The 26,959-nt window shown below is 41.3% G+C and overlaps 1 protein-coding gene across 1 annotated transcript in view; it reads left to right on the top strand.

Moving 5' to 3' along the window:
* Positions 1 to 1,475: 1,475 nt before the first annotated feature.
* The window catches only part of tacr1a (tachykinin receptor 1a), a 60,317-nt gene continuing 34,833 nt past the window's right edge, over positions 1,476 to 26,959 (top strand). The window contains exons 1-2 of the mRNA XM_054774196.1: positions 1,476 to 2,105; positions 21,191 to 21,385. Coding sequence (XP_054630171.1) covers positions 1,699 to 2,105; positions 21,191 to 21,385 — 602 coding nt within the window. The 5' untranslated portion in view covers positions 1,476 to 1,698. The remainder of the gene's footprint in view (positions 2,106 to 21,190; positions 21,386 to 26,959) is intronic.

Genomic DNA, 26,959 nt, shown 5'->3' with positions numbered 1-26,959 from the left:
TAGTTGTTGACGAGAGTCTATTACTAGTAAAAAAAAAATGCATGTTTAAGCAAATTTTATGTATTTTTGTCCCTAAATTAAGCATTTTCAAGCTTAAAAATGGCTACATGAACTAAAATCCAAATCTACAACATTCAGACACGTCACCACAAATCTGCCTTTGCAAAAACATGCGAGCGACGATGACGTTACTACTACAACACATGTCAACATAAATAGAATGATTTTTCATAGAAATTATCCCTTTTGGGCTCAAATTTTATGTAGACAAAAGAGTTGGTGGACGTAGCCGGATCGTCGACATAAACAGGGTCGACCTGTTAGATATTATCATTATTACACTTTTAGATTCAGTCTAAAACCTCAGTGCCTTGTGAGTCTAATAACTTCTCATAGGGGCCTTCTGGACACACACACACACACACACATACGCCATGACACACATTCACATAGCACATCTAGAGTTGCACAACCATGGGAAAATATAGACAGACAATAGATGCATTGTACTCACTCACACAAGCTTAACTCTCACTTCACAAATTTAAGTTTCACTTTCTTGAGGAGCACGGCAACTGCTATATGGACTCTTGTGTACTTTCATTCTGGGCTCTTCCTCAATCTTCCTCATTGATGGTAAGAGTCCAGCGCTGTAATCAAATATATTGCTCTTATTTTTCAACACAATTTGAAAAACTTAAAAATTCTATAAATATTTGACTACTTCTCTGAAAGCAAAGTGACCCTAGGAAGCGGGAAGGAAGGCTATGGAGAAGAAATAGCCTTGACAGACCGAAACAAATTCCACTGTAGTGATTATACAATAGTTTAATTAATCAAAGCCTTGAAACACGTTCACACACTCCCTGTGCTCATTTGCCATTATATAAAGTCATAAAGTCTGAATTGAACAGTTATAATAAAAAACTTATTTGACCCTTAGTGAGCTAGTCAGCTATAACGTGTTTTTTACAAAAATATTAATCAGTGGCAGATCGATCGAAACATCCCCAATGCTCAATAACACAGATTTAGACAGATTTGTGAACAGTATTTGAGAGGGATCGGCCTTTTGTGTACAGTTCATGAAAAATGGGAGCAAGAACAAAAATGTTGCATTTACATTTTTGTTGAGTGTATTATCACATATTTATAAATGACCACCAACTTACGTTGAATGTTAAATGTGTTTCTGTGGGAGAAAATGTCCAATTATCAGAGAAATAAATTTATTTTGAACCAAAATCCACAAATTTATCTCCTGTTTAAAAACATGTCAGTACATATTTTTCTACAATATAAAAATGTATTGTCAATTCCAAAACTTAATGGCAGAGCCTGGCTCCATATGCACAGCCTCCTTGGTGGAGGTTTAAAAAAGTCAATATAGTGGAACCACAGGGGGCAGTAGGGGGTAGGTTATATTAAACGTGAGCTCAGTTTCGCCTGCGTGTGTGCATTCTGTTGGAGCGGAGAGGAAAGGCATGACAGTCCACGCAGGACTGAGCAGAGCTCCTCACAGCATGGAGACAATGGTCCACATATTCTGTGCTGGCACGAGGACGTGCGTAAAATACGCGCTGCATTTTACGCACCGAACAAATTCAGATTTCTACTGAAGGAAAGTGAAAACCCTCCAAACTTACACAGTTGTGATGAAAGTTAAAGTTGAGTGAGAGGTTTTTGTAGTGTAGCATAATGGATCCAGTATTTAATAGCATGGACGAAGGCAACTGGAGCGTCGACTCCTCCAACGAAACGAACAACGGGACGGAGTACTGGAACCAGTTTGTGCAGCCCGCTTGGAGAATCGTGCTATGGGCGATTGCCTACTGTTGCATCGTGGTGGTGTCGGTTGTAGGCAACGCGACGGTTATTTGGATCATTATGGCGCACAAGCGCATGAGGACTGTCACCAACTATTTCCTGCTCAACCTGGCATTTGCCGAAGCCTCCATGTCTGCCTTCAACACGGTCATCAACTTCATCTACGCCGTGCACAACGAGTGGTACTTCGGACTGGTGTACTGCCGCTTCCATAACTTCTTCCCCATCGCTGCTGTGTTCGCCAGTATCTACTCCATGACCGCCATCGCCCTGGACAGGTAGAATTCACTTGCATTTATATATTTTCATATTTAATGTCAATTTTTATACATAGTCACATTACACATGAGCGAAGCTCCAAAAATCTGCAATGAGGCTTAGTGATGCGTTTTAAATGATCTTTTTTCCTAATTGGCAGTCTTAACTGGCCCAGGTGCGCTGAAGTTAATTCATCATGTTTATATTAATCAATGTTAATGTTATTGCTTGGTACATTTGCAACGTGCAGCACTTGAGTGGGGATTTATGTAAATGCGTGGTTATTGTGGATGTAGTCATAAGAAAATGAAGGTAATTAAAATAAATCAATATTAATCATGTTCATATTAATCAATGTTAATGTTATTATTTGGTTCATTTATAACCTGCAGCACTTGAGTGGGGATTTATATGAAAGTGTGGCTCTTGTGGATGTAAAAAAAAAAAAGAAAATGAAGGTAATTAAAACAGAGTAACATGTAACATGTGTTCATTATGCATGCTATGTTGTTTTATCTGGCCTGCCACATGTATTTACAGTGGCTTGCTTTTATGGTGTGTATGCGGGTGTGTGTGTGTGTGTGGGGGGGGGGGGGGGGGGGGCTGAGTTCATCAATGGGCGGCTCTTCCTGTCAATGAGGGTGAATGAAAATTGGGTGCATAAAAGCAACTATAAGCTCGTGTGTGTGCAAACTATACAGTCCTTTGAGCAACAGGAAGCCACCATTATCTGTCATTCTCTTTCTCTGTAATGCCAGTGTGCTCTCAGCACTCTCATCTGCTTGACAGAATATAGTGTATTATGGTGGTCTCTTGCGCCCCCCCCCCCCCCCCCCCCCCCCCCCCCCCCACACACACACACACACACACTTGCAGCATTTATTTCATGACTGTAGTGGGAAGTAATTTTTTTCAGAGTTTTCAGTATGGTAAATATGATGATGTACTGGCATTTGTTTGTATTATACTCAGTGTTTCCCACAGGACTGCAATCTATTTGTGGCGGGGTTGATGATGCAATTGTCTAATTTGCATTATAGGCCATGGCACATGGGCAAGTGTAACAGATGCCAGCTAGTGTGGCTGCAAACCTCAGTCCTTGATACCTTAAGAGGCACTCTGGATTCTATGATTTCGGCCTCTCATGTGGATATTTTTAAATGTCCTTAGCCAAAAACAAGATATTCACACAAATCAGCTTTGACTGATATGTTGCGGACCAAGCCACTAGCTGTTTGTGGGCCATCTAGGGCAGGGGTGTCCAAAGTGCGGCCAAAGTCCAGGTGGCCATTTGCTTTTTGCTTTTTTTTCCTAAAAATATAATTTAACAAGAAAATGAAAAAAGGCAACAACAATTGAAAAATCAGCAGTCATTTTAGAGGAATAAAGGCAAATTATTAAGAGAAAAATGTTACAATCTGATGAGAAAGTTACACGTTAAAAATCATCCATCCATCCATCCATCCATTTTCTATGGCGCTTCGACTCATTAGGGTCGCGGGCGTACGCTGGAGCCTATCCCAGCTGACGTCGGGCGACAGGCGGGGTACACCCTGGACTGGTCGCCAGCCAATCGCAGGGCACATATAGACAAACAACCATTCACACTCACATTCATACCTATGGACTATTTAGAGTCGCCAATTAACCTAACATGCATGTTTTTGAAATGTGGGAGGAAACCGGAGTACCCGGAGAAAACCCCCACACACACGGGTAGAACAAGCAAACTCCACACAGATCTTCCCAATCAGTCACACTGTGACTGTGTGGCCAACATGCTAACCACTAGACCACTGTGCAGCCCCATAAAAAATCATTTTAAGGGGAAAAATAATGTCATTTTACCAGCATAAAGTTGAAATATTATATTATTATTATTATATTATTAATGTTTATAGCGTGTCCCCATGCGATAAACCAGAATGTGACAGAATGCCCAAACACAGAGCAACATCGCGGAGTACGACTATTGGGCCCAGCTGGTCCTCAAGGTGATGGAGTCCGAGTCCACACAGCCCGAGGCGCTGGAGACAATGACGTGGGGATGTGACGGCAGGCTTGTCCCCATGGAGTCGGTGCACCCAGGTGCCACCGCTCACACACCAGCCCGCCCACGACACAGACACATGTCTCGGCCATCTGCAGCGAGGGCTCCACAACATTCTAAGGTTCAGTCACTACTTTTCCCTTTGCCACGCCAAGTTGAGGTGCAGTTGCAGCATGATGTTCCTGAGTGGCGGCCCAGGGTACAGCCTGTTACGGCTCCTGGTCAACATCAGCACAAGTTCCAGCTGCCCTTGTCACCTGCACAAGTTTTGCCTCCAGTGCAACGCCAAAAGGAGGTTGTCTCACCCCTTACTGCTGTACCACGCCTTTCCAAGCTTACAACGCTCCCGCAGCCCGCACCTCGTCAGGTCCCGACGCTCGCATAGCCCCTACCTAGTTGGCTCCCGACACTCCCATAGCCCACACCTCGTTAGCTCCCAACGTTCCCACAGCCTGCACCTCGTCAGCTCCCGACGCTCCCAGATCCCGCACCTCGTCAGCTCCCGACCCTCCGGTAGCCACCTTGTCAGCTCCTGACGGTCCCGGAGCCCACACCTCGTCAGCTCCCAACACTCCTGGAGCCCGCACCTCGTCAGCTCCCGACGCTCCCAGAGCCCGAACCTCGTCAGCTCCCGACGCTCCTGGAGCCCGCACCTCGTCAGCTCCCAACACTCCCATAGCCCGCACCTCGTCAGCTCCCGACGCTCCCAGAGCTCGAACCTCGTCAGCTCCCGACGCTCCTGGAGCCCGCACCTCGTCAGCTCCCAACACTCCCATAGCCCGCACCTCGTCAGCTCCCGACGCTCCCATAGCCCGCACCTTGACAGCTCCCGACAGTCCCGGAGCCCACACCTCGTCATCTCCCGACGCTCCTGGAGCCCGCACCTCGTCAGCTCTCGACGCTCACAGAGCCCGCACCTCATCAGCTCCTGACGCTCCCATAGCCCGCACCTCGTCAGCTCTCGACGGTCCCGGAGCCTGCACTTTGTCAGCTTCCAATGCTCTTGGAGCCCGCACCTCGTCAGCTTCCGACACTCCTGGAGCCTGCACCTCGTCAGCTCCTGACGCTCCCGGAGCCCACACCTCATCAGCTCCCGACGCTCCCATAGCCCGCACCTCGTCAGCTCCCGACAGTCCCGGAGCCCGCACTTTGTCAGCTTCCGATGCTCCTGGATCCCGCACCTCGTCAGCTTCCGACACTCCTGGAGCCCGCACCTCATCAGCTCCCGACGCTCCCAGAGCCTACACCTCATCAGTTCCCGACGCTCCCATAGCCTGCACCTCATCAGCTCCCGACGCTCCCATAGCCCGCACCTCATCAGCTCCTGACAGTCCATTAGCCCGCACCTCGTCATCTCCCGATGCTCCCATAGCCTACACCTCGTCAGCTCCCGATTCTCCCATAGCCCACACCTCATCAGCTCCTGACAGTCCCAGAGCCTGCACCTCGTCAGCTCCCGATGCTCCCATAGCCCGCACTTTTTCAGCTCGCTATGCTCCCGAGGCCCGCACCACATCAGCTTCTGACACCTTCAGTGCCCACTCCACTTCCTCTTCCGATGCCCCATTGTGCCCGCTCCACGTCGTCGCAAGCCTCCGATGCCCGCGGTGCCAGCACCACATCGTCTCAAGCTTCCGACCCCTCCTGCATCGGCCCCTCGCCAGCCCACGTCACCTGGAATTAGGAAGTATGTGGGACAGATTGATTGACATTGTTTAACAGTGACAAAACACACTGAAATTCATGATCTCATTTAGTGACGCTAATTTATTCTTCTAAGAACAGGTCTCTTGTGTGGCAGTCGCTGATAGCAGTGTTGGCCTTTAAATATGAATCACTGATGATTACGCCCTCATTTTCAGTCTTCAGCATTAATTGAATGGATCCATTCATAGTTTTGTCTGGAAGGCAGCCCAAAAGCGGGGTATGCTCATCTCCAAGAAGATGGAGTAGTGGTAAAAATGTGCACTTTCTAGGATCAGTTTATGTAAAACCAGGCCAAGTCGTATTTCAGTACTGTAGATGTAAATAATAATTATTCCCACCAAATACTCTTTGTTTGTTTGTTTGCAAGATTATTTCAAAGAAAAGTGCAGTAAACGTTTGATCTGAGGTGGAGTGGTTGATGTACAGTAGATTTGTTTTAAGGTTACGTTTACCTTCATTGAAGACATGATTGTTGACAAAGACATGACGTAGCACCACCTTTCTGTTTTACTATGAGTTATTTCTCAAATTCCATAGTGTTTCACACCTCAGGTTTCTGCTTTTCTATTGATCACAGCTGCAAAATAACCCAAAATGGAGGCAAAGATAGTTTCAAGTGCCAGAATTTTGATAGAGAAGGTGAGAAACACTTTTGAATTGACAGTGGTGTGAAAAAATGTGTGCCCCCTTTTTTTTTTTTGCATGTTTGTCACACTTAAATGTGTCAGATTATCAAACAAATTTAAATATTAGTCAGTGACAACACAACTGAACACAAAATGCAGTTTTTAAACTTTTTCCAAACCGCCATGGCCCTGGGTGGCTATTTTTCACACCACTGTAACTCACAGCAAAACACAAAGGTGGCGTCCTTTCCGTGTCATTTTCAATATGTCATCTCATCGTTAATGAAGGTAAAAGTAACCTTAAATGTTCAAGCATCCCTTTCATTCGTCATTTATATGCATTTAGAATAGAGCTGCACAATATCTTTTTTCAGACCAATACCGATACCCTAACCCTAACTTTCTGATTCTCAAGGCCGATATGATACCGATTTATATATTGTTATTTGTTTTTTATTTAGATTTTATCATAGTTTGTGCACACCTAGAGGTAAGAAGGACTTGAACAAATTTGGATTTGACCAATTGTACATGTTGATTGGTCCTAATCAAATATCAGGACATTACTACTACCAAGGTGCACTGTATTCGGGCACCATGGAGACGCCATGGAGGTCTCTGGCAAACCTTTTGCACTTTTCAAACGCAGCGGCGCTGTCGTTTCAGGTGGCTGATAAGATTTTTTGTATGCTCGATGCGGGTTTTCCTGTCATCTTGGAGCGTTTGGTAAAACGTCCTTCCTTTTTTAAAGTGAATTTACAAGTGAGCTCAGGGTGAAGTTACGACATGCCGTGAATGTCACTGGCAGGAGAAAAAAGAAGCGAACGATTATCGATAAATCTTGATGCGTCTTTTTTTGTGATTAATAGTTTTGTCAGTTTTTTTATGCATAATTTCTTTCTATATATAATTTATTTTTACTCACTGTGTAGTATTAAAACAAATCATATTTGTAATGATCCACAATTAAAATAAATGTGAAACAGATTAATTAACTTCCATTATCTTTTAATAATTGGAAAGTTACATCTACCAACATACAGTATTTCCCATTGCACAGAACCAGCAGGAAAAATAAAGTGCACCACTAGCAGCATGTACAAAATTAACAAATATCAGCATATTCTGAGTAACCAACATTAAAAAAAATCTGCCATTGTTCGCAAATAAATAATAGACTTCTGAATTCCTGAGCATAGAATCTCTGACAAAATAATATTTCTGCTGAATAGCAAAGTCAAAAACAGCTTTCAAACAAAATACAGATTTTTGTACCAGCGGCTCTCATACAAGAATAATGCTTGCAGAGGTCAGTATATTATGAATAGCCAAATAAACTAGGCTGCCCTTATTCACAATTGACATAACATTGTGATGGGAAGTTGTATCTGGGTTCCAAAGTGCGCAACAAAGCATGAAAGCCCTGCTTCTCAACAAACGAATACGGCCACAAATCCTTCACAATAAATGTCGCGATTGACTTTGTGGTTCGCTTCGCCTTTTCCGAGTGGGGTGGAAAATAAGTTATCACCTGCTCGATGGTTCTTTGGTTGGCAGCAACTTCAGATGGCTGGTTTTCCTTCTGGTTCACGTGGAAACGTGCTATGTCGTGTTCCCAAAATATTTTAAGCTTGCATATTGTCTGGCTCTTGTCCAGCTCATTTTTACCTTCAACTACGTGAAAGGCAAAGTGCTTCCAGACGCTCGCTTTAAATCCAGGGGGTGCGGGTTGGAGTTTACACTTAGCCATTTTGGTAGCGTCTTACACTTAGGTGCACCACCATAAACTGGCCGCTTTTCGTGTTTTTGCTCCGTTTTTTTTTTTTTGTTCCGTCAGCATTGATTATTGACATTTATGAATCGATTAATAATCGTCAATGTCCGTATCGCAATGCATCTAAGAATTGAATATTTCCCCCACCCCTAGTGTGAAGGTAATATAATGTCATGTCTCATCAATGTTTTGTGTCATTACTGACGCCTAGTGACCAGAATACTACAGATAAGTTGTATTTCAATATTTTTTTGACTAATAAAAGGCCATAGTCAACCAGAAAACAGTGATCATTTATTAATTTAATAATTAAAAAAAAAAACACACAACAGAGTCAGGGAGCAATATTGGAACCGTGATGTGGCGAGGGACGACTGCAAACCCTGTCTGTTGTGAAACCATGTAGCAACTACACATTGTGAAGTTAATAGTCAAGAGTGTTTCCTCTAGGTTTACAGCTGTGGGGGAGTGGGGGGCCTGACAGATAATGACAAAAACATACGCAAACACGCCTTAAATTACTGTACATGTTGTGATCAAAAAATTGCCTTAAATGGTAGGGGAAAGACTGAGACAGGAAAACTGGAAGCACTTTTCCACCACTTTTTGTTGTTGACGACCTGCATAGTGTATCAATAAAAATCTTATCATTGTCTCTTGTCAGGCTTTCTTTGTTATTTTCAATACACTTCATTCGCTTTGGTTTTTTTTCCCCAGACGGATCACGATGCATAATCATGAGATGGTATTTTGGCCATTCCTTCTCATCACAGCTCAAAAGTGGGAATTATTCGTCACTAATCATTCGAAAGGCATTAATCCGGCAACGACAGAAACTGGATTGATGTTTTATCAGAAACAACAATCCACCACACTCATTTGAGTCCACCTCTTTTTGAGTCCTCCCTGGGTGAAAAAGACGCCCTCGGTGCATCAGTCCTAATCAGAGTCAGTGTCACACATGGAGATACGTTGAAACAGATGCCTGGTAGCTATGTCACCTCAGATAGAATGAACAACAGTCCAATCAACACCAATCTAATCATTAAAAAAATGCAATCTTATTGGAGCTTGATAAACGACATGAGATTGGACGTGCTTTGCTGGAGGTCAGTTTGCAATGCGAATGCTTTGAGACTAAAATCAAAGAAAGTTTGAATTCAAAAATGCTTTGCTTTTCGTGCAAATGTCCGTTATGCATGGACCATGCTATAAAATGGTTCAGGTCCAAATAAAAATGCAGATTTAGCACTTTAATTTCAGTTTTTTACACTTTAGTCACAGTGACATCTGGAGCTGCAACAATTAATGATGAATTGATGATTATTAAATTTTCCAATTAAGCAGCATACTTTAATATTAGATTAATTACTATTAATTGTAAATGTTCTCAGATTCCAGTCTCTCAAATGTGAATATTTTTTTCCTTAGACCCATTATCTTTGTGTTTTAGGCAAAACAAGATATTCACACACATCAGCTTTGACTTTGGAAAATAGTGATTGACATTATTGCCTTTTTTCTGATAGGTTGCAAGCCAAACCACTGTTTGTCTTTGGTTCATATTGATTTGGACCTGAGGCCTAACCGATAACTGTAATTTCCGTTGTAAAAGCCGCTACGTTTTTCTTCAACTTTGAACCCTGCGGCTTATACAGTGGCGCAGCTAACACTGTATATGGCTATGTTCTAATGCCGTGGCATCTACTTCAGAACTACTACTAATTGTTTAAATACGGTTTCTGTGGCAGGAGTCAATCACAAGTTATAAGTGAACTCACGAGCTTGTCAACCCATTGGAAATCGCAGGAGGTCAATGCTCAATATAACAGTCTAATTCACGGTAACATTTTATAAAGAACGCTAAACTCATTATGCAGGAAGTTAACACTCAAAAGGTAGCTAAGGAATGTACACTACAAGCACCAATACGAGTTTAAAATAAAAAACAACCATTTTACCTTCTTACCATAATGCATTTTGTCTCAGGAAAGTGTTTCATTCAAAGCATTTCAAAGCTGATTCATTCAGCTGCCTGTGTCCATCAGAGGGAGCCAGAGGAGCCGGGAGCCCTATTTGTTGTTGTTTTTAATGTTAAACTCATGACAAGCTCGTCGTGAGTTTTTTCATAGCTCATAATTGGCTCCTGTTAAAGAGATACCTGGTCCTCACTGACTTGTCCGTGTCACAATATGCCATTTTATGATGTGGACATGTGCGGCTTATAGTCCAGTGCGGCTTATGTACCTGTATGTACTGTTTTCCTCTCTAAATTTAGTCGGTGCAGCTTAAACATCAATGCGTCAGTACCGGAAATTACGAGAAATTAAATTACTCGATGAATCAAAACACCAAGCTTCAGATTAATCAAAAGAAAATAATCGTTAGTTGCAGCCCTAATGACATCCAACCAATCCCTGGCCATCGTTTGTCCATTCGTAACATCTTTCATCATCCTCTATGAATCAGGAAGTAGCCTACAAGCCAACATAGGGGAAAAAAACAGTTTGTCGTTGGCAGAGGTCTGCACTCTGTATTCTAGCTGATATTTTGAGAGTGTACAGTGAATCCACGCACATTCGCCATTCAGCATTCACAGCTCTGCAAAGTTGCACATTTTTGGTAACATGTATTTTTTGACCAAAGAAAACACATCTCATTCATGTCAGTACTAATAAATGTGTGATGATAAAACTAGGGCTGTCTTGCATTAAGGATTTTCATAGTCAAATCTGATTAGTTTTTATCCATAGTCAAGTAATCGTCCAACGTTATTATTTTTTTTTTTTATAAGAGCATAGAGTGGATCCCTACAAATAAACAGATCTCTTTTGTGACTTTTTTCATCTCAAAGAAAAAGGCTAAAACATTCCGTTAAACAAATAAGCATGGTGGGTGTGCTTTATTTATTCAGTGACACAGAAAGCAAGATGAGCAAAACCGAAACACGGTCACTTTCGGCAAGTGGGCATATCACGCATCGGCAAAGTGCACATAAAATAGGAACTTGGCTTAAATACAACTTGCCCAAAGTCTCTGTTAGCAGCCTAAAACTATACATCAATTCCTTGCGTCTTTTCGCCATTCGCTGGGAGTCCTGGAACATCACCCCCCCCCACAACTGCAAGGGATAACAATGAAGTTAACAATACTACAACACCTCAACATAAATAGACCATTTTCCATAGAAATGACCCCTTTGGGTGTGTTAAAGTTTATGTCGACTTAGGTGGGAACTTTTTAGCAATAAGGAGCCGGTGGACCAGGGCTTGATGAGTAGGTCAACTAGACGGGTTGTGGACGTACAGGGTTGACTTAAACATGTTCTACTGAAGTGAAGCAGAGAAGCCGAGGTGATGTGTTGGTGTATAGATGGAAATTGATTTTGCAAGGGGGGCACAGGTATTGATATTGATGAGGCCACGAAGCAGTCTTGTGTGTGTGTATGTGTATGTACTGTATGTATGTGTGTATATAAACAATAATGAAAAAACAATGCGTACCATTGCACTCCCATATATCTCCTCCACAGGCTTTTTCCTTCTTGGAGTTTTATGTATTCTGCAAAACAACAATAGCCTAAAAGGCCAATAAACCAGTAGAAACAAATATTTGATCCAATTATTCCAACTTAATTTCAAATGCCAGGCATGAATGTGGCTTCTTTAGCAGCTTACTTACTTAATCACTTTCGTCTTTTCAGCAAAGGAGCCTCATGGTGTTTATATTGAACCGCTGCATTGCCAGTGCAGGTTAGGTGCTATCCGTGGATAATTGAATGAATGAAGGTATACTTTCGCCATCGAGCACTGGCTGGCCACGCTGCGAAGGTATTCGATTTAAAGGAACCAAATATTACCCAAGTCTCTCAGGTGTCGTTTTCAACATGAGAAATTAAAGGAGCGAAAACAAGGGAGTTAAGACACTTTACTTCTTTTAGCTCCTTTGGAGGAACACAAAAGAAGAGGGTATATAGTTGTAAGATGGCACAGGAGTTTATCATAGCTATTTTCATACATTTACAAGGACCGAAAGTCATTTGAATTAGTTTTGGCACTGACACAAATGTGGAAAAATCAGCATGCCTCCACATAGATAAAGTTCACCAAGATGGAGGAATTTGATGTGATACGGCTCAGGCAGTGGACACCGACAATGTAAAACATCAATTATTATTACATTGTAAAAAAACAGGTACCACTTTTCCAGGGTCACTAAATCACTTTTACAGAAGTCAAACCAAGCAAATTTATTTTTATAGTCTATTTGTTTTATTACAAAACCAAAATATTGGTTAAGTTTTAACAAAATATACATACAATTACACATGTATTATAGATGGTAAAGCAAAGATAACTACTGCATCACGAATACAATTTATTTTTTTTTTTCCTTGACGGGGAAGAACGTGTATGACAGGAGCTCTGTTGATGATACTGGAAATTTTAACTATTTTGGTGCTTTCCTGACTACACTTCATGAACACAAGATCAGTGCTGCTTGCTGAATCCCCCAACTTTAACTTGGATAGTCGAGAGGTACAGATACAAGTATCGATACCTGCTAGCAAGTCTAGCTAACTAGTGAACTGCAGAAGTTCAAAGAGGTTGCTTAGCAACAATGCCAAACACAAAGGAAAATGATTCTGGCTCTGGATTTGCAGAGGACGTGGATATAAAAACAATGCCAGGATACCTACAGTTGAAAAATGTTTTCAATAAGTTAACAGAAACCTTAGATAGTCGCTTCGAGAGTAGAGAGATCACTCTACCACAAATAATGCGAGCAATTGAGAAACTGCATTCAATGGCAGAGATACATTCTGCTTCATATACAGCTATAAGGAAGGCTATATCGTCTCTGGAAATAGAAGTTCAGAGTAATTACAAAACCCTTGAAGTCACAGTGGACGTCAGCAACGGTGTCACAAACATTATGGAAGAAAATAGAGCACAGAGCAAGGCTATCAAAAAACTAAGGAAAGAAGTCAAGAAGTTGCAAGATAAAAATGCAGACCTGAGTGCTGCTCTTAAGGAGGTTAAATACCCTATGGAAGATATCAAGGCTCTGCAGGACGATATTAAGGAACTGTTGAATGACAATGCTGCCTTGCGCTCTGCTCTTAAGGAAGCGAAAAAACGTAAAGAAAATACAGAATTTTGCAAGGATGTTAGGGTTCTGCAGGATGATATCAGGGCATTATTGGAAGATAACGCTGCCTTGCGCACTGCTCTCAAGGAGGCTATAAACCATATGTAAGCCACCTCATGTACTGATCTTAAGGACGCTAAAGACCCCAGGGAAGAAAATAGAGCATTATGCAATGATATCAACATTCTACAGGATGACATCAAGGCACTATTGAAAGATAATGCTGCCTTTCGCACCACCATTGAGGAAGAGAAAGAAGCAAAGGAGAATATCAAGGAGCAAATTAAAAACTTCATTGACGAGATGGATCAGATGGCACGAATGAATGATGTGGTCCTCACAGGGCTCCAAATCACACCCAAGTCAAGAGATGTTCCTTCAATAAAGCAGCAGATTGCTAACTTCCTACAATCGAAGGAGGTGGATGTCGATGTCAACAGTATTGACACTTGCGTCCCACTCCACGGCAGAAACAACACACCTGTCATCATTAAGTTCACCAACAGGGAATTCAAAACTGCACTGCTGAAACAGGGAAAGAAGCTAAGAGGCACAAATGAATGAGCATCTCACAAAACGCAATGCCGACATCACCAAGAAAGCATGAGACCTGAGGAAGCAGGGAAAGATTCAAAACACTTGGATCACTAACGGGAAAATCTACATCAAACTAAAAGGAAGTCCAGGAGTTGCAAGAGTGCTTGTTGTCCAAGATATCAGCGATGTGGATGCATATTAAAGATCATATGACTATGACAATAAGCATAATGGAGGAAACGCCCTACAAGACAGACCAATGCAACGAGAAGGACTACATTCCATGGCAATAACCTTGACATAATTCATAAAAGGAACTCTTGTATACAAACCCAGCGTCACTAGCAGTGCAATACAGAGAAATGACAGGATAAATACAAAGGGAAAAGGAAAGGAAAAGGAGAAAAAAAGGGGAAAAAATATATATGTATACAGTATTTTTTTTAAACATGTGTACCTGTATACTGTATATGTGTATACTGTATATGTACTGTATATATGTGTGTACTTGTGTAGGTGCAGATGTATGTGTATATACAGCCAAACCTGTCTTAGCGGCCACCTTTATAGAACGGCCACCTGCCTATAGCAGCCACTGAAAAATCCCCTGCAGCAAATTTACATGTTATAGACCGTGTGTATAGCAGTCACCTGTCTAACGCGGCCAGCGGCCACCCATTTTGTCTCCCTTGGTCAATATATGACCGCATATAGCGGCCAAATTACCGCCTCAAGTAGAAGCTTCATGCACAAAAAAGTTTTGTTTTTCAATCAATGAAGCCGTCGTGTGTAGACTTTAATTACTGAGTCCTAGCTCAGTCACAATCATTCACAAGATCCACACAAACTGTCAGTTGTTCCACATAAAAAGCCGTCTTCTTTTGAGCTTGCTATTTCCTGGTACATGTAACTTTAAGAACATTTGCACCAAAACATTACCGCAAAGTAGGCTGGGAACAGGACGTGCTCCCAGCGACGCTACAATACAATACAATACTGCCTGCACGCTAAAACCATGCTAGCATATGTTTTTAAAAAGCAGCGGGAGCAAAACTGAGTTCGGTTGTACTTAATTGAAGTATTTTAGAATGTACTCACGTTATTTTTTATCAGTCCTCATCCACAAATCCATCAAAGTCCTAATCTTCTGTATTCGACACAAAAAAAAGCCGTCTTCTTTGCCGTTCGCTTAACTTGTCAGTGTTATTCAGGTCCGAACCGTAGTAAGGGCGACCAGACTCCAGCAAAGAATGAAACTTCTAATATTTAAATTTGATGATCAGGAACATTTAAGTGTGACAAACAGGCAAAAAAAAAAAAGAAATCAGGAAGGGGCAAACACTACTGTATGAGTTGTATTTCAATATGTTTTGACTAATAATAGTCTACCACCAAGCAGTGCTCATTTTTATTAACTAATTAATTTCTGGAAAACCCGCTATAGCAAGGGAGCGATAATCGAACCACGATAATCGAACCACGAGGGACGACTGTGCTGGAGTGTTATTGACACATGTTAGCATAATAGAAAAAATCTATGGTATTGAAAAAGAGTCACTTGAAAAATAAGATACAAAATACAAAAAAATACAATATTTTATGTGAATATTTTTCATATGATGCTTTTCATTGCCAGTCTTCAGGTGTTCTGTTTAGTACTATTATTTGTATTAAAAATCTTTCTAACAACTGTAGTCGCGTCATCGTTTTTTTGTTGGCAAGATTAATGGTTAGTGATCCACTTTCACCAGGACTAACCTTCCAGCCTCTTTGCGGTACTCATCTATGTTCAATGCCGCAACTGAATTCTTCGCTGTGACCCTGAACAAGATAAGCAAAGAAAATGAAATAAAATGACAGATGTATTATGACCACGTTGCTAAGCTTGTCCAATACCGTTTCCTTCAAGTAAGAAATATTGCAAAAATCTGACCCGAGACCCCTGTGTGTTTCGGCCAAGAGGAGAAGAATGCAGATTTACCCTGTACACAGAGTATTTTATTAAAAGAAGCTTACTATATTGCCTCACTGGGATCCAGTATCATTTGAAAAGCTCCTTAAATGGAGGAAAGGGCCCCTTTTAAGTAGAACCAGTCATCTGTGTCTCATCACCTGTACAGTACTCATGTCTGTCCATTGTCAATACCAGAGTTCATTTGACCATCCTCTTACGCTTTATTGCGCAGTACGTCACTGTTACTGTTATATTGTTATATAAATAAAGTTTTACTTTGCTAACTGGAGAGATTCTGAGAACGGGGGCTGCAATCCATCAAGCAGAGTTCTGACCTCTGTCAGGGGTTCCTTTTGATTCTGACTTCCACAACCCACGTATAAACAAAGAAAAGGGCTTCTATTGTTGTTTGAAGCCAGGACCAAAAGTAAAACTAAGACCGTAATCTTCCCTTTTTTTTTAAACAGACCATCGGAAGATGTCTTTGAAGTAATTAGTGTGAGCACATCTATTAGCAGATTCCTAGTTGTGATTAAGCCCTTAATTCGCTCACTTTAGCTATTCCAAAACCTTGATTAGAATATTCACATTCCTTGATGAACCATGGGGAAATGAACTATTAAATGAATCCATTAATTGGTGTGTCACATTAGGAGAATAGTATGGTGTGTATTTTTCTGGCGAGGCATTGTGTTGCTTTGAATTTCACCTGTTATTGATGGTTAGCTTGGCTTGCTAGCGGCAATCGTAACCCGGACAGTACATACAGACTTCAAGCTGAGGGTATCAGTAAGCTATACTGTTATTTTGGTCAAAATTCGTGGTAAGTATATGTGCCCTGCGATTGGATGGCGACCAGCCCAGGGTGTACCCTGCCTCTCACCCAAAGTCAGCTGGGATAGGCTCCAGAATACCCGCGTAACTCTTAAGGACAAGCGGCATAAAAAATGCACACGTGGTCAGGAACACTTGAAAAAACAATATGAAACTGATATTGATGGGAAGCTCAGACTTTTTTTTTAAATACATTTTAACTTGCGTATATACCAGAAATGGCCAAACTTTTTCACCGCGAAAACCAATCCAATGAAAGTCAATATATGCTAAACAAAATCCACATGCAGTGAAACCTCAGTTAGCGTACAACCCAGTTAGCGTGTTTTTCAGTTAACCTCAAAAATGTATGCGTACATTATTAGTTATTTGTTTTATTTGTTCAGTAGTTTTTCTCACTTTTACCAAAATGCTGTTGCAACTTTCTTTGGCTCCGTTTTCGGTTACTTTGAGGTGAGAAACACTATTGGATTAAAAAATAACTCAAAACATGACGGTGGCGTCGGTGTTGATCTTGCTGCTGCATCATGACTTTGACAACAGTCACGTCTTCAATCACTGTAGAAGTGACGTTCAATGTTCATTTATCCCTTTCATTTATCATTTATATGTATTTTGAATCGTTTTCTGGATATCAACTATAATTGTAAAACTATAAAAACATGTTTTGTGTTAACATTTAGGCTTCGGACCTTCTGGAAGAAATTAATGACACTAACCAAGGTTCTACTATAGCGTTGAGTTATAGGTGACAAAGCAAATTTGTATAATGTGGTTGAAAAGGGCCTTCAGGCCATACTTTGGACAACCTTGGTATATACAGTAGACGCCATTAATATTGCACTGCATTTTTATGGTTTTTAATTTGTTGAAAAACACATGTAGAAAATGTCCGTACATTAAAAATGTTTTCTCAACCTGGTGCTTGGACTCTATACAGTAATCTCTCGGAATGTTGCGCTTGGAAATTTGCGGCTTCACATCCCGGTTTTTCAAAACGACATTAACTAATAAATCTTTCTGTTTTGCTGTTGAAGACGGCCTATTATTAGTCCATAAATTTGCGTATGTAAGCAAATGTTACATATTTATTTGCCTAAATTAAGCATTTTCAAGCATAATAATTGCTAAATTAACTAAAATACAAATATTTATATACATATTTGTATATAAGGCATTTAGAAGACTCTTTCAAAAACATTGTGATGATATGTAGTATTCTACACTGGTCACTAGGTGTCAGTAATGTTACTGTAATGTTGAGTGAGACACACAAGCTCCAGACTTGATCGACAGAACGACACTTTTATTGCAGGTTTTAATTATTTCACAACAGGCACAATAATCCCTAACATGGGCTCCTGGCTCGGCCGTAAACCCCGCCAAGCTGAAACGCAACTCTGAACCCCTGACGTCACTTCCTTTCCGCCCGCCACTCAACTCCCCTAAAAGCGAAACACACTTACAGTAACACACACTAGCATTATTTACCTCTTAAATGGCTTATTTTGTCTTATTATGACCGATATATTTGATAATACGAGTGTAAAGGTGACTATAGGGGTGTTATTTCATGTCTAGAGGGGTCCAATAATGTTAAAAAAAAAAAAACATATTTAGAAAGTTATGAACAGGTTTTCTATGCTATGCTATGAAAATATTCCATTTATAAATAAGGAATCCTACTTCACGGAAATTCACTTATCATGATCGGGTCTGGAACCAATTATTTGTGATAAATCAGGAATGTATACAAGTGTGATTTGAGTTCATTTAGCTTAAAATGAATCTGTTATTAATAAAAGACAAATATTCCAATATTTATTTTCTGAAAATAGTTTGGAGTTTAGGGGCTGCACTGTGTGTAGTGTGCAGTAGTGGTTAGCATGTTGGCCTCACGGTCAGGAGCTTCAGGGTTAGAATCTCTGCTTGGGCATCTCTGTGTGGAGTTTGCATGTTCTCCCCGTACGTGCGTGGGTTTCCTCCGGGTACTCCGGTTTCCTCCCACATTCCACAAACATGCATGTTAGGTTAATTGGCGACTCTAAATTGTCCATAGGTATGAATGTGAGTGTGAATGGTTGTTTGTCTATATGTGCCCTGCCATTGGCTGGCGACCAGTCCAGGGTGCCTCTCGCCCGAAGTCAGCTGGGACAGGCTCCAGCATACCCCCGCAACCCCAGTTTTAAAATTCATATTACAGGGTAAGCACTTTTAAAGTTCAGATCCTTGATATGCCCGTGTTTGTAATTAGAAATAAAAGACATGTACTTAGCTTCTGATAGAATTGCTATAATGGCCATGCTAATCTTTTCAGGCGATACCATTGTTTACAAACTGGCAGTTGCTTCATCTAAAAAATGCCATTCTATCTTCTCAAATGATGATTTTCTTGTTATTTTCTTTTCATCTGAGGGGCCGCAATTGTATCTGCATTAAGCTTCTTATAATGGATCTGATCCTCACTAATCCATGTGCCGTGCGAGGGTTATTGACCCACATAATCAGTCAGTAGTATTAACATGCCAGTCTTTGTTTAAACGTAAACGTAATTGACTGACTTTGCTTCGTGTTTTTTATTATCAGTCTTTTCATCTTGGCTCCTACTCATACACACTATTTGTTATGTTTCCCTTCAGTCCACCTGAAGCGTTTTGTAACTTAAAAACATTTCAAGTTGAAAGGGGTTCATTTTAGGCCCTGTCCACACGAATGCAGATATTTTAAAACCGCATATTTGTCTATACATTTTGGCCTCTCATCCACACGCATATGGAAGTTGTTGTCCTTAAAGGGGACCTATTATGCTTTTCCTCTTTTCTGACCTATAAATGTTGTTACAATGTTGTATTCTCGTGGTAAACAATGCCAACGCGTTAGATAATGAGGTTTGTGTATTTGAAGTGAGACCTGAAAGCAGTTTTGGACGGCTCTGCATGCCGTGTTTTAACAGTTTTTTTTAAACACAGAGTTCCATTGACGTCAATGCAACCCGGACGTCCTTATATGGGCATGCCCATGCAAACACCTGCCCTCCCCCTGCTCTGCTTCGCTCTGCTCTGTTCACCATTAGCACGTATGCCTAAAGAGGCAAGCATCAGGCAGAAGTGGTTGTAGTTGCTGATTCCCAGCCAGCAAGAGGAAAATATGCTTATCTGTCCACAGCATTTCACACGGGACTGTTTTGTGAAGATGGGCCAACAGGAAGCTGGACTATCCGCTAAACTGTGGCTGAAGTCCAACGCTTTTGGTCGTGTTGAAGAGTCAGGAGAGCAAGCTATAAAGTAACAATTTATCAGTTTTCTAACTTTGTTTACTGTGTTTTGTGCAAGTAATCGGACAAAAGGGGTTTGGCAACTGTCTGTAAGTCCTCGGGAGCGCTTGGGAGTGTGAGCAATCAGAGCGGATTGGGTTCGGCGGGAGGTGTACCTGGAGGAGGGCCGGGGGTGGAGTAAATTACACAGACCGTTTGGGCGGGAGGCAGGAAACACTGCAGGAAGAGGTGCAGAGTCTGGAAGATCTAGAAAGCTTTCTGTGCGGGTTATCGTGTGTAGCTGCTCTATAAGAGCCCAGAACTCAATGCAGAGGTCTGAAAATGAGTATATTAGTTGAGCATCTGTCTAACTAATCTTGCTATCCAACAAAGTCCATGAGAGCATGAAGGCGCAAGGGCTACCTGTATGATGTATACTTTGTGGTTCCAATTTTGCGAGTTCCCTCTGTCACGATTTTTCAAAAAGATATTAACTAATTAATTAATTAATCATGCTGTTTTGTGGTTGAATACGGCCCATTAGTAGTGAATAAATATGCATATGGAAGCAAATTTTACATATTTTCTTCCTAAATTAATCAATTTCAAGCATAAAAATGGCTAAATGAACTAAAATACGAATATAAGGCATTCAGAAGATGCATTCAAATGATATGTCTTATATTATTGATGGTTTGTATAATTCAATGATAGTGGTGGTGTTAAGAGGTGGATTGGGTTGTCCTCACTGAAGGCCCGGGTACCAAATGCACCGTATGTCGCTGGGACCTTCATTGTATGTATGTTCATCTTTCTACTGAGTTATTTTATCCCTAATTTGGGTAATAAAAATGAAAAATGCAGTTTTGCATGCCGCTTGAGACTGTCTGCCGTTAGCCATTTTATCATTGCCGCGGAGGAGAAACAGCAAATTCAAAGGGGACTCTGATGTCAGCTAGTTCAATTCATAGTGGCATCAAACCAAGAACACTGTATCAAACTGTTCGACACAGATACATGTATCGTTGCACCCCTGCTTTTCCATGTTGGATTTCTTGGGGATAATCATGATGATCCATTGCCTAATACCAAAACTTCTGAAGTAGACATGAAATGCAGTGAACCAATATGGCAAAAGCAGGATTTTTTTTACTTCAGTGACAAAGACTATGGAAAGTACCTGCCATCTAAGCTAGGTTGATTAATGTTCCCGCTGCAGGTACATGGCAATCATCCACCCGCTGCAGCAGCGCATGTCGTCTACAGAGACCAAGGTGGTGGTCGGAGTGATCTGGGTCCTGGCTCTGCTCCTGGCTTTTCCCCAGTACTACTACTCCAACACGGACCAGCTCCCCGGCCGTGTGGTGTGCTACATCGACTGGCCAGAATACACGATATGTGACTTCAAAAAGATGTGAGTGTCTTTGAAACTATTCCAAACTGTCCACTGCACTGTAACAGCTAATGCGGGTGGATCATGTTTGTATCCAATGTAAATTAGGTAGAGCGGTGCTGAGGATTATTTGTGCTTTGCAGTTAATCAACAGAAGGCACAATTTATGTTCTCTGTTTGGGAATAAAAAGTAAATCAATTGTATAGAGCAAAACAATCGTTAGATGCGAGTTTTCCATTCACCAATTCAACCAGTAGTGTTGGAAAAATGCCAGGGGTACTCTTTGAGGTGTTTTTTTTTTATCCAAATTTCACCTTTTTCTTAATGACTGGAGGAAAAAAAGTAATGCAGCAACACAGATTCACAGAACTGTGCAGATTTTTCCAGACTGCCAGGTTGCCAGTTCTAAGGGCTTTATTCTAACTGCATGATAGGCACATGAAAACAGATGGGCTGTGTGCTGTGGCCCTGGACAGAACGCCCGTCAAAAACAGGAAATCTCACAATAACAAAAGTAGAACTGTCAAAACGATGGAGACTTCGCATCGGCCCGTTGTGGTGAATAGGTAGGGAGCTGAGCCAAAAGGCAAAGCTCTCAATTTACCGGTCGATCTACATTCCGACCTTGACCTATGGTCATGAGCTTTGGGTCGTGACCGAAAGGACAAGATTGCGGGTACAAGCGGTTGGGTGGTTGGGGGGAACTCGGATTAGAACCGCTGCTTCTTCGCATTGAGAGGAGCCTGATGAGGTGGCTCAAGCATCTGGTCAAGATGTCTCCCGGACGCCTCCCTCGGGAGGTGTTTAGGTCACGTCCGACAGGTAGGAGGCCTCGGGGAAGACCCATGACACAATGGAGAGACTGTCTCTCATGTGGCCTGGGAATACCTCAGAATCTACCGGGAGGAGCTGGACAAAGTCGTATTATATAAAGTAGTATCATATCAAGTTGTAACATAATACTGCTTTGTTGTTAAAGGTCACGATTTTTGACATGTTTACATGAATAACATCATAAATCTTAAATGTCATCGTTTAATAGGATGTAGTGTAAAACGTCTTCAGTCACCATAATAACAATGTGGATGTAGCTTTGTTAATATGCAGGTCACGTTATGTCAATGGAGCGTTGTTGGCAGTTTTTGGAGTTTTTTTTCAGAAGGCTTACATGCATTCGTAGCTGCTTCTTTTTAGGTGCTTTTATATCTTTAGAACGCACAAATGTCTCACATAAGGATTGTGAATGATGGGCAAAATTTGCAAAAAAGTGCAGTTTTCCTTTAAGACATAAATAAGACATAATATTGACTCTCATGTTAGCATTGGGAGAGTTCATTATTGTTGTTACTTTTTGCAGTGGCTATTGTTTTATCAGTGTAACGTTACTGACACCGAGTGACTAGTCTAGAATACTAAATGTCATCACGTCTTTTTACTGCCATGTATTTGTATTTTAGTTCATGTAGCAATTTTTATGCATGGAAATGCTTAATTTAGGCCATAAAAACATACAATTTGCTTTACATATAATAGGCCGTAGTCAACCATGAAACAGAGCTGCTTTGGTCATTATTATATTGAGAAAAATCGTGATAGCCGCGAAATTTGAAATGCAATGTGACAAGGCACGACTGGATATTAAGTGACACAATACATAAACATTGGTTTATTTTATGTAAAGATTTGACTCTCCTTCAAAAGGGACACACAACATTGACAACAACTGATTTTGTCACACGCATACACAGTAGCGTAAGGTGACACAAGTTGACGAGCGCGCACATCTCGTCATTACACCAGATTATTAGAAAGTTGACTGTTAAAGCAAGTGTTTACGTAGCCACACAGGGAACAAGGTATAATGCCGGCCAAATAGAGAAGCAACGAGACAGTGCTGTGGGAGACCAGGAAAATGCTACAAAACAGTAGAAAAGAACAAAACCAAGTGCAAATGAAACACCTACCAAAAACAGTGTAATGAGGAAAATGGATATGCTGGCAAAAAAGTTTAGTAGAACAACCAGCATGAAAACTGTGACTAACAAGCCGTGGCACAAACAATCTTATGAATGACACTGATTGCGAATGGCGTCCACCTGCCTCACCACTCCGCTCCCAACCTCAAACCATCATACCTCACAAACACCGAACAATTAACCAGTGAGGTAGAAAGAGGAAGTAACAAAATGAAAAAGTGTACGAATATACAGACCATGACAGATAAGATAAATCTAAACAATGTTAGATTTCATAGTAAATAAAAATGTGTTTTTCTGTTAATCTTTCTGTTAAGCTTCAGCTTCTGGCCACCCACTTCTTCTGCTTTTAACACTCCCTGTATGTTTAGCTCATCATCATGTGTGCTTTCCTTCGCATCTGCCTTTCAGCAAGCTGCTAAAGCGGCCTCAAGGTCTGACTGCAAACCGGCAATTATGTTTTCCAGAGTAACACCCAACCAGAAAATGAAATGTGTGAAAAGCCGGAACGAAAAACATGAATGTAATTCACCCAGCATATCACAACACAGTGACAACACGCTATGCAGTGCTTCCCACAGGACTGCTATCTATTTATGGCAGTTGGTCGGAGGAATAGCGGGGTTCTGGGACATGACACATGTGCATATCATTTTTGTGGATGTTGTGGGTGATAAAAAGTGAAAGTAAAAGTGTTACCGATAAGTTTTTTTTAACTAAATTAAGCATTTTCAAGCATAAAATGAACTATAACACAAATATAAGCCATTCAAAAGACTCATTCAATAATGCCGTGAATGACATGTAGTACTCTACACTGGTCACTAGGTGTCATTGAAATGTTGGGTGAGACACACAAGCACCAGACTTGATCACCGGAACACCAGGCTTTTATTGCATTATTTAAGCTGCACATTTCTATGTGGCACATAATGTGCAAAGTGTGAAACTGTGGACTAATACAATCAGTGAAATTATAGACAGGGATTGTTCCGCACATCACACATGAATGCAACATGAATGAAACATATTCGATTAAAAGTATTAAAGGCATATTTGCCCTATTGGCTGGACGGGGCAGGTTTAATAAAAAAAAGTATTAGGAAAACGCCTTACTCCTCCCCTAGAAGGTGAAACTTGGCAATAATTCCAGACCGTGGACATACTGAACTAGCAAGCCTGTTGCTGTGTGGAGCACAATGTCATCCATCCATCCATCCATCTTCTTCTGCTCATCCAAGGTTGGGTCGCAAGGGCAGCATCATAAAATGAAAAGTCACAAGCTTCCTGCTCTCCAGCTGCTTCGTTCAACTCCTCCCGGTGGGTCTCGAGGTGTTCCCAGGCCAGCTGAGAAACGTAGTGTCTCCAACGTGTCCTGGATCTTCCCCGAGGCCTCTACCGGTTGGACATGTCCTGAACACCACCTCAGAGGTGTCCGAGAGGCATCCTAACCTAACATGTGGAGGAGCAGCAGCTCTACTCCGAGTTTCTCTCTGATGACAGTGCTCCTCACCGTATCGCTAAGGGAGAGCCCAAACACCCCACAGAAGAAACTTATTTGGGCCGCCTGTACCTTGTTCTTTCGGTCACAACCCAAAGCTCATGACCATAGGTGAGGGTAGGAACATAGATAACCTGTAAATTGAGAGCTTTGCCTTTCGTCTCAGCTCCCTCTTTACAGAGTCTACACCAATCCGCCTGTCGATCTTGTGATCCATCCCTCCCTCAAGATCCCCAAGGTATTTTAAGTCCTCCACTTGGGGCAGGATCTCATCCCTGACCCAGAAAAGAATGAATCAGGATAGAACTATGGACTCGGACCTGGAGGTACTGATTCTCATCCCGGCTGTTTCACACGCAGCTGTGTGGTTAGGAGGGTTTATAATAGGAGTCTCACACTCAACTTACCTGTGAGTCGCTGGAAGTAGGAAGAGGCTCTTGAATTGGGCAAGCAATAGCTAACACTTAACTCACAGTTTACCTGTCACATAGTGAATAAACAAGGAGTCACTAGGCAGTGCATTAACTACAATCACGGTGCAAATACAGAAATGACAGCACAACATGTAACAGGGGAGTAAACGTACATAGGACAACTACTACTACAGTATGACGAATAACAAAAAACTACAGTAACTCTAATCACGGAACTTTAGCAACTGGGAGTCAGGAAGCACTCACAGCGATTATGCTTTATATTTACTTTTGATATTTTCTCTGGAATACTTCAAACCTTTTTTTTGTAGAATACTTGATGCAGCTCAGCCTCACCCAAACTCAACCTACTTGATGTCAAGTAGGGGGCCACAAAATCTGGTCTTGCATGAGTTTGAGACCTTGCTGTATAGCAGGGGTCCTCACCAGTGTGACAAAAAATAAATAATTGATATTGTCCATAAAATTAAGGCAAAAACATAAATCGACTGTAACGGTATCGACATGGGAATGCTAAATAAGGTCATTACAGAGTTCGCGGAACCACTGGCGTACATTAGTAACTTATCATTTCAGACTGGTATATTTCCAAATAAAATGAAAATACCTAAAGTAGTACCAATTTTCAAAACAGGAGACACACGTCAATTCACAAACTCCCGACCAGTTTCTCTATTGCCACAATTTTGTAAAATCATAGAAAAGCTATTCAGCAACAGATTATATACATTTATAAATAAGAATGAATTGACGGATAGCCAATATGGATACAGAGCAAACATTTTAACTTCCATGACGCTGATCGAAATAACTGAGAAAGTTACCAATGCTATAGATCGTAGAGAGCAGCTGCAATATTTATGGATTTAACAAAAGCATTTGATACAATTAATCACAATATCTTAACTGACAAACTAGGCAGGTATGGAATCAGAGGAGTAGTCTTGAACTGGTTGAAAAGCTACGTAGCAAACAGAAAGCAATATGTGAAGCTAGGAGCATGTACATCTGCATGCTTAAATGTCTCGTGGCGTACCCCAAGGGTCAATCCTGGGGCCAGAACTGTTTAACTTATACATAAATGGTGTCTGTAATGTCACAAAAGACCTAAAGTTAGTATTATTTGCAGACGACACAGCCGCATTCTGTTCTGGAGATAGCACACAAAGGCGAATAAAAATGATCACAGATGAAATGACTATACTAAAAAGATGGTTTGATAAAAATAGATTATCCCTGAACCTAAGTAAAACTAAAATAATGCTCTTTCGTAATAGCAGAAAAGATACTTTTCAAAAAAGATACCTCGGTGGAAAAAGTTTGGACACCCCTGGCCTAGCCTCTTGAGAAACCTGGTGAAGTATTTTGTGTGTCTCTTTTGTCATTGCTGTCAGAAGCACACCAATTTCATCTCTCCTTGCCACTCTGATGCATGCTGAAAGGAAAGCTTGGGGAAATGTATTCTTGTGAAAATGTTGCTGTTAATCATCTGCCTGCACTCGCTGTAATCACGCTGTGATTGACAAACTTCTGTAGCTTGCTGGAGAAAAACCAGCTCAATTTGGCATGCTTGGAAGTGATTTATTCCCCATAACCTCCTCCTTTCATTTATATTGCTCCAATTCCACTGCCCTAACTAGCCAATACATACACCTCGTATGTACTCTTCGTCACTTCTACAAA

This window comes from Dunckerocampus dactyliophorus, chromosome 4, assembly GCF_027744805.1.
Source record: "Dunckerocampus dactyliophorus isolate RoL2022-P2 chromosome 4, RoL_Ddac_1.1, whole genome shotgun sequence".
Taxonomy (NCBI): domain Eukaryota; kingdom Metazoa; phylum Chordata; class Actinopteri; order Syngnathiformes; family Syngnathidae; genus Dunckerocampus; species Dunckerocampus dactyliophorus.
This window is presented reverse-complemented; position numbering and strand designations above follow the sequence as displayed.